Genomic DNA, 13,066 nt, shown 5'->3' on the forward strand with positions numbered 1-13,066 from the left:
CTTTGCTGAGAATTATCTGAGATTCTTCTTGCTCATATTTTGTCCCCAGTCAGCAGCTTCTCTTACCTTTTGCTGTATGATTGGTTTCTTGTCTGTCATATTGGTTTCACAGCAGACCCAACTTTAAAAATAGAAAAATTTTCCCTTTCAGGTCACAATGCTTATGTTCACTGCTTGTTTGGCTGTTATTGTTGGCTGAAAGGCCATCCTGTGAACCGTTGCAATTTACGGGTCTGGCTGAAGAGTGATTTGAAGGTTGATACTGCAGATAGTTTCAGTGATCTGGCCTGCAGAATGGCCCCGTGAACAATTGTATTAAAATAGTCTGGGTGCTGGTAACATTGGAAAACTGGTGGGTGAGGGAAAGGGCAGGAAGGGAAACTCATTTCTCAAAGCTGGTTTCTTCACCAAAGCAGACTTGTCAAGTAACAACGCTTTCTTTTTTTTTTTTCCTTAATAAATCTCTGAAGGATTTTCTTTTCTTTTGTAAGTCAAGATCTACAGTACCTTTGAAAAGCAGGATAAGATTTTACAGGCTGACCTAAAAATTTTGCTTCTGAAAAAGGCAGAGCTGTTCCACCCACGCACACTTACTCCCACTGTTTTCCTTCTTCTGGTTCTAGGGAATAAATGCAGTAAATATCAAACAAAACAAAAAGTAAAGGAATTACTCCTTATCAGGTTAATGAGCTGAATCAGCTCATTAAAGGGTCAGATGAGCCTCAGATGAGTACAAGAGAGCTTTCATCATGTTGATGGTGGAAGATGCAAACTACTCTTCCCTTCCTTCCTGAGATGCATCATCCAGGAGGGAGAATCCTTCTGAGATGTTTTTCTGCTGCATAGGGTCACATTTCATCTCCACTTCTTCTCCAGTCCTATTCAAACTGAAAACAATTTTTAAACTAAAGCAGTGTCATACAAGGATAATTTTGGCAATGTCAGCATGGCTAAAGAGCCACTTGTTTTCTGAAGTGCCTGCATTATGGGACATCTGCATCCAATGTCCCTGATACAGGAAGCAGCCAGGATACAAGATCTCCATGCTAAGGCTGTCTCTCAAACCTTGACATCATTAATTTCACATCTTGGCTTTTAACTACTGGATATATTAACTGAGGGACCTGTGCTGGAAACACCTCACTCAACAGCTGTTGCAATGTCCATGGTGAGGCTCAAAGACAGCACTCTTCAGAGTTCTTCTTTCTCCTCAGAGAGGAATTATGTTTCCAATAGTTCTCAAACACCTTGGCCAGAGAGAGCAGTAATAGGGCATCTCTGTTGTCAATGTCAAAATAAAATATTGTAGGCTATAACCATTTAAAATCATAGCTAAACAATAATATTTTTAAAAGTGCAAAGGCATTTTGAATTTGCAAATTACTTAATCACCTTATCATTCGGCATAAAAACCCAACAACATCTGAACACACCATAGAGAATACTGTGAGTTAATCCCAAATGAAAGAAGCCATTTGCCTCTCACAGACTATTAGGCATTGATTCAAAGCACATTTAGGTCAAAGGAAGTAATCCTTGTGGATGGAATTTTGGCCCTACTGAATCAGTAAGACTTTTATTGCTGCACCTAACCAAGGCCAGAATTTTGACCTTTTGATTTCATTTTACTCTGGATCAGTCCCTCAGTAGGCATGTAAGAAATTACCAAGAAAATTATCTTGGAAGCAGCTTTTGGAATCTGAATACTTTGGGTTTATGATGTGCTTGGTCCTTGGTCATAGCTTTTATCTAACTATAGATTTGGAAGGTATTTAATTTTGAAAATAATACAAAAATACAAATTAAAAAATAATTTGAAAATAATACAAAAGTACAAAATAAAAAAATAGGTATGAAGAAAATATGAGGTGGAATGCTGTAAATCTTGTTGCACCCTTTTAAAATGACCTTTATAGTTTATACTTGAGGCAAGCAGGGATCATATGATCATGTTAGGTTTGTGCCAGTAAAAGTTGTGCTATTGTTTACATGTTCTTCTGTCTTGCAAATATGCAGCAGAATTTTAAGTCATGAGGAGTACAGTTAAATACTCTTCTAGTGAATTCCTTTTTTCTTTTCCTTTTGGTGTTGTCATGTAAGTAATAGGTGTAAAGGAGATAAACACTGAATACTTCATTAAGGAAATTTTGTTGTCATGGATTTGTGGTGATTGCATTGGCAGAGAACTGGGGATAAATAACCAAGTTACATATATCAGTTCCAATTAAAAAAAAATTATACTGTGTAATGTTGTGGGTTTGGCACTAAAGATGCCAGAAATTTTAAATTTTTAGTTTGTTTCAAAAAATAACAGCCTAATTTGGAGATCGTCCTTTAGATCCCCTCAGACCCAGATGCAGTTGTGGATGTGAGATCAAGATGAAATTAAAAACACCGAAAAAGGGAAAGAATCCTCTAGAATTATTCAAAGTAACTTTCCTGTGGATAAAAATTACTTTGAAATTACTTGGATTCCTTCTAGGGCCACTGAGTGGCATCTGGGTATCTGTTTCCCAGGTATATGAGGTTCATATTTTTTGGTCAGTAAATGCTTAAATAGGCAGCTTCGCTGTAGTGGAAGAGGAAGAATTTTTATCAGTAAAAATTCATTTGCTTGGGGGGAAGTAAATCTGACCTATATTATGCTGCAGCCTAGAACAGGCTTAGATGGGAAATAAGCTCTGAAAGAGTCAGGGAAAAAATATTGCTGTGAAGCTGTTTTCAATTTGTCCCTATAAAAACTTAGGAGAACTTTGAAAGTCCAGGATTTCAAAAGGGGTAGAGTGATTGGTAGTAGGGGTAGGTTTATAGGTTGTAATGTGTTTTAATACTGAGGAGTCACATGTTCCCCAGTCATCATCTGTCATATAACAAATAGAGCGTAGATTCACAAAGGGTTGGACTGCATTAATTTGGGTGAGTGTATTAATCAGAGATGATGAAGCGATGAGTGAGCTGTTCAGATCATCTCAATGGATGTCAGATAGAATGTTTAAGGCACTTTGTCACATAATTGATGCCATATTATTTCCAGTCTGATTTCCTGTGTATGAAAGGTCAGCAGCAAAGTTGGCTTGCAGACAGGGAGATGGTACTTCTCTTCTTGAAAAAATTCAAGTAGTGGATGCACAGGATGAGCAGAGTTGAGAAAGATGTGATAGCGCTGTTTCAATAGTTTAAATAAGTAAGCAACTAAAAGTTTTCATTTTGCAAGGTGAAGGGTTTTTTTAGCAAGTTTACTGGGGTGTTTTCCAGCTTGCTGGCAGTACTTGCATGCTGCTCAGGGTCTGTAAAGGTGCCTTTGCTGCAGACTCACCCTGGGTACCATCTGCTGGTATCCAGGAGTGGTCTTCTGATGGGCCAAGACCTCCTAATTCTTGTGACCTGCTGTTTAAGTTTTTGCAGCTGATAACAAACATAGAGTACAGTTTGTTTTTCAGGTCAAAAAGCGTGCTTTCAAAATTGCAGCAAGAAAATCCCACAGAAAGGGATTTTCTTTTTGTTTTTGTTTTTTTTTTGGGAGGGGGGTTAGTGGCCTAGAAGGTGAAGGAAATGCACACATGTATGGCAGGGGGCAAGGCAGTTTGAATATCTACTAAAAATTGACCCATGTAAAAGAAAAGATCCATCTTTTTCAGGATTGTTCAAAAGTCATTGGCGTAACCTTTGGTGGCACCTGGCCATAGACAGAACTGTAGGCACAAATAAATTATGTCCACGAGATAAAGCAAATATGCCTGCAGTGAAGTATCTGAAAAGGTCACACACATTGCTCAGAAATGGCATTGAGTGTGACTGAGAGAGACATGGAGAGACTCTGCAAGCGCAAGCAAAGGAATGCAAAATTGGTGCTCTGGATCAGACAGGATTCACCAGGCCTGTATCCACATTGGGAGCCTGCTTTTTTGAGGGGATATCTGCCCTAGTCCTCCTCTGGCTCCCTGTTATTGCCTTCTCCTGGAGTTAATGTTCCACTTGCACTTTATGGCTGAGCGAACCAGCAAAGTGCCCTTGCTGCAAAGAAGGCCAGTGGTGTCCCAGGCTGCATCAGGAGGAATGTTGCCAGCAGGCTGAGGCAGGTGATCCTCCCCCTCTGCTCAGCACTGGTGAGGCCACAGCTGGAGTGCTGGGTCCAGTTCTGGGCTCCCCAGTACTGGCAAGACAGTGACACCATGGAGAGAGTCCAGGGAAGAGCCAGGAAGATGATGAAGAACTGAAACAGCTCTCCTGTGAGGAAAGGCAGAAAGATCCAAGTCTGTTCAGTCTGGAAAAGAGAAGGCTCAGGGGGATCTCATCAGTGCCTCTCAATACCTGGGGGGAGGGTGTGAAGACAACAGCATCAGGCTCTTTTCAGTAGTGCTCAGTGACAGGACTGTAGGCAGTGGACACAAACTTAAACACAGCAGGTTCCTCTGAACAGCCAGAAATACTGTTCTTACTCTGAGGATGACAAAGATTTTCTGGGGAGGCTGTGGATTCTCTGTCCTTGGAGATACTCAAAAGCTGCCTGGACATGATGCTGGACAATTGGCTCTGGTGGCCCTGCTTTAGCAGGGGGCTTGGTCCAGCTGACATCCAGAGATCTCTTCCCCTCTCAAGCGCTTTGTGACTGTGGGTGGTACCAATAAAGGTGATACTGGCATGTGGGATGTGGACCTGTGGGTGATAAACTCCTCACCTGGCACAGGTGGTGCTAGAAAACACCATGTTGTGCTGGCCAGCACAGGAGATGAGAGTCCAATAGGCAGTTCTGTCACAGTAGATTTGACTTATACCTTCAAAAGTTTTAGAGATTGATGTACACCCTAGAGCATCAAAATTAGTATTCCTTCCAAAACTAATTAAGACTTCGGATATTTTTATAATTGCCTACACCTCTAATTACAGTGAAAATCCATGCTTATCAAAAACTCATCCATAATTTCATTATCCACAGCGTGCCTTGTAATTAGGCTTTTGGTAGAAAATAGAGAAAGCTCCCAATCTGTCATCTTTGTACTGTTCTTTTAAAATACGTTGCCTTGCATTTCTGTCCTTTCTAATGTAAAAACATAATTCCTTCAGTCTGCCTGGATATATTTCAATCCAATCTGTATGAAATGCAAACATACAAATTCTAATTAAGGACATGCATGAAATGAAATTATTCCTTTCTTCTATTCCTAATTTCACACCATACAAAGATTCAGTTGCAAAAGAGCTAATGAAAAAGGTCAGGTGGCTATACTGCTGTATTATTTGTACAAAATATGATAATGGAGGTAGTTAATAGGTACCTAAACAATGTTAATGGCTAACTTATTTTGGAAATAGAGTCATTAGCCAAGTTGTGCTCAAAAGTCTTGTGACTGTATAAGTTGTCAAATACTGTGCTGCTTGGATTTTCAGAGAGCACAGCTGTAGAAATATATTACTTCACAAACTTTTCCGCTCATAACTTCACTTTTGCCTACACTTCCAAGTCTCCAGTGACTCCACTTTTTCAGCTGTGTTTTCTTCAGGCTTGTGGCTCCATTCTGATAAGTTCGATCCTTCAATTTAGGACCATTAATAAAGGAAAATACTGCTGGTTTGTCTTGGGTTTGGTTTTCTTGAGTGATGCAGCCGCTGTCACACAGTCAGTCTCACATGCCCTTGGTTTGGGGTTTTTGCCTCTCCTTACACAGTTATGTTGAGCAGCATGGTGACTATTGCCCCCTCCAGAGCTGAGCAAAGTGCATCAGCCCATACCTCTGTACATGAAGAACTTTGCTATCAGCTCAAGGTTTTCAGGGACTGATTTAACTGATGCTATTTCCAGTTTGAATTAAATGGGGTTTGGGTCTTTTCAAAGACCTAGACCAGTGCTACTGCCTAAGCCCTTGGAATTTAAACCCGTGTTGAATAGCTGAAGGTATATAAAAGGAATTTTTCCCATATGTGAATGTTATGTATTTTTAAACTGAACATAGATGTGAAAGAATGTTTTACTAGTTTCACAGATAGCAGTGTAAAAATCAATTTAATCAGTGAAAAAGTGACTCCTAAGTTAGAGTATGAACTGGGAACTGCAGTAGACTTGTTCTCTGCAGTTGGTCAAAGTTGAAGTCCAGGTCTGGATTCCCTAGAATACCACATTTCATTAAAGCATCATGTTTTTAGAAAGCATTTTATGGAAGGGAGTCTTTGGCACTGTGCTGACAAGAGTCTTACATAAATTCCCATCTGTCACTGAGCACAGAAGAGCACATCTCAAATGTGGGCCACACAGCAGCAGCAAATCAACTGCCTGCTTTTAATAGTACAGCAAGAGGTTTGAAGACATTTGATGTTTTTATTACTAGCTTTTGCCACAAAAGGCAGTCTTCTAAAAGAATGGCCAGATGCTGTAAAGGTTTTTTAAAAAGTCAAAAGCTCTTGAAACAGTAATTTCCTACACATCCAACCCTTATTGCCTGAATGAATACCCAAGCATTCAGGTGAATTGGGTCTGAGGTTCTGGGATCATTTAGAAAAACCCTTTTAAGACGTTTCTGCTTTCTGGAATGGAAATCCATTTAGGCCATGTATTTATTGTACTGTAATAGCTTTTCTTAAGCCATTGTCCCAAGGGTAAGTGCAAGTGGCTACAGCAGAAGCAGCTGAGGTTACTTGCAGGTTTTGGAACACAACTGAATTCTGACAAAGGGTCTATTATATTTTAAATATGTTGGTTTCTATTATTTACAGTTGAAACAGAGGCAGAAACCCACTGATGCTGACTGAGGATGCTGGAGGGAAACCCTCATGTTCCATCTAGTCTACAAGTTTAAATATAATCATTTGTCACTATGAATTTATTCCTTCCCAAGCAGCACCTGACAGGTGTAGAGAAGCTAAAGAAGCTTTCCTAAACACTTCCTGCAAACACATAGCACTTGCTGGTTTCTTCCAAAGCTTTGCTAGTTCTATAATGATGGAAATTCCTTTATCTCCTACTCTTCCCTACTGATTGCACGGTGATCTGCATTAAATGCCAGAGCCAGGTGCCAGGGAAGGGAATGAACTATCCCTACAAAGTGGGTGTCTCTGGTTCCAGGGGTGCAGCCAAGCATTCAGCACAGGAATGGGGAGTGAAAGAAGCCCAGCCTTGGCAGTAGCAAGTGCTTGTACCAGCTCATTTGTGTCATAAAACTGCATTTGAGACACTTCATCTCTTGGCTGGCAGGTTTTGCTCCTGCAGATCTCTGGTGCATGGTAGCCAGCATCACTTACACCTCTGCTTTCTTGGGTAGGAGCTGCCCCTCTAGCTATGTTCCAGAGAAACTAATTAGATGGTTGCCTTATTTGAAAGATCTTTCAGCTGCTCAGGGTGGGTTTTTCCCCCTTCTTATTTTCTGCTGGTAAGAAAACCAGGTTGTAATCTCTTCTAGCTTCATAAAATATTTATGTCAGTCTAAAGCATCAGCCTTTGGGCATAAACCAGCCCTGTAAACCGTGTAGTAGGGAACATAGTTGCTGAGATGGGTGATTGTCACCAGTCTTGTTGAATAGCTGAAGTATAGTTTAAGCAGCTGGAACACATTAATTTTTTTTTTAAGTTAAACCTTCCAGTATGGGAAGGAGGAGCAGGTCTGACAGTTGTGAGCCCATTTACTGAAGTTATATTTTTGATTACAAAGAGATAAAGGAAAAAATATCAAATGTTATATTATGCAGTTTACCAGTAGATGTTAGCAGTTTGCAAGAAAGTAATTTACAGTTCATTTGACTGCATTTGAAATCATTACTCCAACTGTATGATGCAGAAAAGAAGAAACCCTGGATAGCAGAGTACACATAAGCAAGGGCTTTATGTTACCCGTTCTTTCCATGTTTCTGTTTTTCTCTTGGAAAGGGCAAGTGTCAGACTGACCACAGTGCCAGGGCCAACAGAAGTTTCCATAAAGACATTCTTTCCCAGCTGGTATCCTGTTGTGATGCTGCAAGTCATGCCAAAATCTTCCCACATTGTCCCATGATGTATCTGCTTTTGTTAACTGTGGGTGATTTATATTTATTTGGAGTCTCCTTGTAAATAATGTATTTTATTTTAATAGGGCAATGGTAGTATTTCTTCTTTGATACTAAAGCAATCGTGTTACTTACATAAATAAGAAATAAAGAACCCATCTGGTCTCTTTCCAAAACCTCTGTGGTAGCTGACTCACATGTCCTGTCTCTGCAGCCAGGTTTGGTAGATGCTTGCACTTTTGAATGTGCAAGTTAAGCACTCTTCCAGTGCTTCCCTTTCTTACTCCGAAATGTTGGCAGTTTAGGAACTACCTCCAGGAAAAAAAGAGTTTTTAAGAGTATGCTTATTTTCATTTTTTCTGGAAAGCTCAGAAGCTGAATTGAGACTGATTGTTCAGTTCCATTAAAAGAAGAGCATAAGTGCTTGAAAGATAGAAATACTTTTGATAGATACATTTATCAGGTCTCTGACCTGTTGCTTTTGTCTCATAAAAATAAAAAAAGTTTTTAGTAGAGGACTTAAATATCCATTTCAGATACATTAGTGAGTACTTAGAAAATCAATCAAATTAAACAGTGTTAAAGACTTCCTGGAAAACTCCATAAAAGTGAGGTAGATTATTGAGAAATTACTTGTACTACTGATTCCAAAACATTTCAATACAGAAGTGAACAAAAAAAGAAAAAGCCTTTTGAATAAACAGGTGTTGATGTGTATAAGGAAATTTGTGTAAAGCCACAGTTTTCTGAGTTCAGGCTTGCCTGTTCTTTGGTCTGCTGTAACTTTTAATTGTTTTTCATATTCTTGTTGGTATGAAAGCTTTTTTTTTGCCCCTTTGCACTCGATCTTTTCCATATTTGCATGATCTGGTCTTGTTAATAAGTAGCAGTTTTCATCTTTGAAAGATCAGTTTCTCTTCCTCACATGATTTTATTATGGATATTTCAGAATCTAAACCCTTGTTATGCAGACTAATTAATTATAATATATATATATGCAATTCTGTCACTATTCAATGTTTCTCATAGTTTATTTCTCCTTCTACAAAAATTATCTGCCTTGAATTCAACAAGCATTAATTTTTGTATGAATGGATCCTTGTCAAGCTGGTAATATTTTCTGTGTTGTAGCTTAACAGACCTGATAGGTGGTTAAGGTTTTTTTCTGTACATATAAAAATTCAGGGATATAGACATTTTAATATGTAGTTTTTCCCTCCAGCATGTTATCTGAAGTACTTTCATACTAAAAACTTAACATTTGTTCCCAGCATTTAACTTTCCAAGGAAGAGAAGTATATTCAAATAGTGTTTCAAGTTACTTTTACAGTATTGCTGTTCAAGTCATTAAACATTCAGTAGAATACCCAAACAACATGATACAAGAGATTAAAAATTAAGCTTCAATTTTACTTGAGAGTTAATGCCACTGTTCATTTATTTGCTGATTTCCTTTTCATTGGCAGAACCTGAGGAAGATTCAGGAAATGGACAAAGAGGCGAGTGACGAATCCAGCACGGATCTTGATGAACTGAAAAATGCTGACTGGGTAAGACAACAATGGAATAGTGATTCAGCATCACTACTGGCAGTTTATTTTTCTTTATAAAGCTTAACTAAGGCTTTGTTACTTCTGCCCTCATGGGACCCCACCTAATAAAATAGTGTCCATCTCTGTAGCTCCCAACATAAGAAGAATTTGGACCTGTTGGACTGAGTCCAGAGGAGGCCAGAAAGATGCTCAGAGGGCTGGAGCACCTCTCCTATGGAAACAGGCTGATGGAGCTGGCATTGTTCAGCCCAGAGAAGAGAAGGCACCAAGAAGACCTTAGAGCAGCCTTCCAGTACCTAAAGGAAGCCTCCAAGGGAGCTGGATAGGGACTTTTTATAAGGACATTTAGTGACGGGACAGGATGGAATGGCTTTAAACTGAAAGAGGTTTTGATTAGATATTAGGAACAGTTCTTTTCAATGGGGGTGGTGAGGCACAGGAACAGGTTTCAGCAACCTAGTGAAAGGTGTCCCTGCTCAGTGCAGAGCGGGTGGAACTAGATGAGCTTTAAGGTGTTTTCTACCCAAACCATTCTATGATGCTGTGTTCAAATCAGTCTCTGGGGTTTTTTAGTGTATATATTAACCCACTACAAGTTAGAACTAAATGAAATCCCAACTTTCCTTTGAAGACAGATGAAACAGTACAAGTATCCAAGCAATGTATTTTTGCTTAGGCTGTTTTCATGGAGAAGCTTTTGCAGTTTAAAGACTGGACATTTAGACAGGTACCATGCTGACTGTCTTTCAGAGGGGCAGTCAGGCAGTAGACAGAGCCACCAGCTGAATTTTTCAGTATGATATAGTGATCATTGATCAAAGAGAAAAGCTGCAGGGAAACTCTTAAGCAGGAAGCAACTTAATTTATTTTCTAGTCACTGTTCTTGCTAGTTCATAAAGGAATATTACAAGGTTCTTAAAAAGTACCTGATCTTAATTTCCAATCTTCAATCCACCACCTGTTCTTTCTTCTCTCCAGCCATTCTGCTTCACAGAAAATGAGAGGCAGGTGTTGGTATGCAGTGCTCTTACAGGCAGAGCAAAAGAAGTTGAGTTTTTCTATTGCAAGATCTTAGGACTTGGGAGTCCATTCCAAAATTTCTATTTGAAGAACAACTTTTGAGAAAATTTTACAGGAGAGTCCTGGGTAACAAAGTTTCAGATTCAATCACTGTTTTAATTCACACACTATTAGCTATAAGTCTAAAAGCTTTGATTATGTGCTTGCAGTATACTTGAAGTGGGAATTTAGATGTAAGGTGTGAGAATTTCAGATCCTCCTTTCATTCTTGAGGTGAGACCCAGCAGTCCTGCTGAGTTGCAACAAAGTTTTGTTATGTTCACGAGTGTTAAAAATAAGCTTCTATAAAATAAAATGGGATTTGGTTGATGTGTTAAAAATAAAATAGTACAGCTGGAAATATTTGGTGGTGTCCTGGAAGGAAACTTTGGTTTAATGTGAGGTGGTATTCAAGGGTAAGGTATGAAGTAAAATTTCTGTCTCATTTGTCTTCAGGCCCGTTTTTGGGTGCAGGTGATGAGAGATTTACGGAATGGTGTTAAACTTAAGAAAGTTCAAGAGCGTCAGTACAACCCACTGCCCATAGAATATCAGCTCACACCCTATGAGATGCTGATGGATGATATCAGGTCCAAACGCTATACCTTAAGGAAGGTCATGGTAAGTCAAGACAGTCACTGGAGTTTTTCAAACTGGAAATGTTATTTTCCTTTTATCTTTTTTTGTCTTTTTTTTTCTCCTGAGGATCTTGATGTTCATGGGTTTTTATGGCATCATAAATTTGTGCAGTGCATTGAGGGAGAGAACATGAAACCAGCACATATAATGTACTTTGTTTTCCATGTGGCAGGCATTTAAAATTCTGAAAGACATGCCTATCTATCATAAGCTTGAACAAATGACTTGTGTTGGGTTTGTGATAACTTTAAGAATCATCTCAGAAGTCCTGTCATGCTGTCCACTGAGAGATTGTTCTAGATCTTTCTTGTTGGCAGTACATTTGTCTTGAGCTGCAACATAGATTTTGGAGTTCCAGAATGTAAAGTGCTACCATGAATGATACTGTGATGGGAAAGGAAAACCTACAGTGTTTGAAAACTGCCTGTATCACAGTGTTTGAAAACTTACACTACCATGATCTGTTACAAATTTTCAAGGAATAGTCTACATTAAAATAAATTAAATTAAATCTTCCATTTGTAGAAGCTGAGCTCAGATATTTTAATGATATTTTCTTGTTGCTTTCAAATCAAGACAATATGCCACAACGAGCTAGAGAATGTTCATGGGTCTCCTCTCCCTAGATCCTCATAAAGGTGCTTGTAAAATTGACTTGAGGCATTCTTTTTATCAGAATCTATTTACTGGTGTGTCCCTGTTCTTTCTGTCCTTTTGGGTTATATTTTTTTTTTCAATAAATCATCTTCCTGATTGTCTAGCAACTGATCTAAAGCGTGTCTTATCCCTGGTAGGACATTGTAAATCCCATTGTCAGAGGCGTGTATTTGGTCAACATCAATATTTATAACTTACACTTACTTATCTTCACCTGTCATTAGTTAGAATGGAAGCATTGTCCTAGAATATTCAGTATTCAGATGTATTTACTTTCCTGACAAATCTTCACACAGTGAGAGAGCTGTGATTCCACAAAAAAAAAAATCAGAGGGGAAAGTGGGGGGGGTGAGTGAAACAGATGAGAGAGGCAAAAAGTGTGTAGTATAAATGCTTTTTATGTTTGAGCTGAAAATACTTTCCTAATCGAGATCTGGATTTAGACTATCCGATTGTATTTGTTTTCTGCTGCAGATGTTGCTTAAATGTTAAATCAGTAGGGTAAAATGCATACCCAGGTAATGATGTTATCTGTCTTTCCCCTAACAATTCAGAAAGCTGTGCTAAGTGTTCCTACTACCCTCTGCAAAAGAGGACCAGTCCCCTCAGGACCTCAATTACTGTATGCAATCAGAACAGTAGTTTTATTTGAATGGGAACCCCTGGGTCATCTTATTTTGCTTTTGTCAGACTAGCTTTTAATTCAGCTGCTGCTAAGCAAGCTCCTGCCTCTTCAGAAGAGATTTCCTTCATTATGTGGTACATCTTGGGGGCACAGCTGCTGCTCTGCTTATCCAGACTCTGGCTCTGTACAAAATCCCTGGAAGCATCTATTTTTGGCCCGCTATCTCCTCTTCTAGATAGATTGTTGAAAGTGAACTGTGGGAATAAATATGATTGCAGTCAGCTGCAGGTACAGTACCTGTAAGGCTGTCTGTGATGCAATTGCTGGCTTAGCTGACAGCTGCTGATGACGCTGTGTCAGAAAAATCTCTTCTTTCTTACTGGAAACCATATTCAGTAACTTGGATTCTGCTGCAAGGTCTGCTTGAAGATTGTGCAAAACATGTTCAACAATAAGACTGCAGCTTGACATGGAGCGTGTGGAACCTGAAGGATTCACACAGAATTACAAGTTTAATTAGATTGCATAGATGCATCTTCTAACTGGCTGTCACGGGTTGAAG

General features: G+C 39.2%; 1 protein-coding gene across 4 annotated transcripts in view; it reads left to right on the top strand.

The window, feature by feature from the left end:
- Positions 1-13,066, top strand: part of SPIRE1 (spire type actin nucleation factor 1) — a 127,046-nt gene that overhangs the window by 78,062 nt on the left and 35,918 nt on the right. For all 4 annotated transcript variants that reach the window (XM_039706204.1, XM_039706206.1, XM_039706205.1 and 1 more), the window contains exons 6-7: positions 9,438-9,521; positions 11,040-11,204. In XM_039706204.1, the coding sequence (XP_039562138.1) occupies positions 9,438-9,521; positions 11,040-11,204 (249 nt within the window). The remainder of the gene's footprint in view (positions 1-9,437; positions 9,522-11,039; positions 11,205-13,066) is intronic.

This window comes from Passer montanus, unplaced genomic scaffold, assembly GCF_014805655.1.
Source record: "Passer montanus isolate IOZ18808 unplaced genomic scaffold, ASM1480565v1 scaffold19, whole genome shotgun sequence".
NCBI classification, from domain to species: Eukaryota; Metazoa; Chordata; class Aves; order Passeriformes; family Passeridae; genus Passer; species Passer montanus.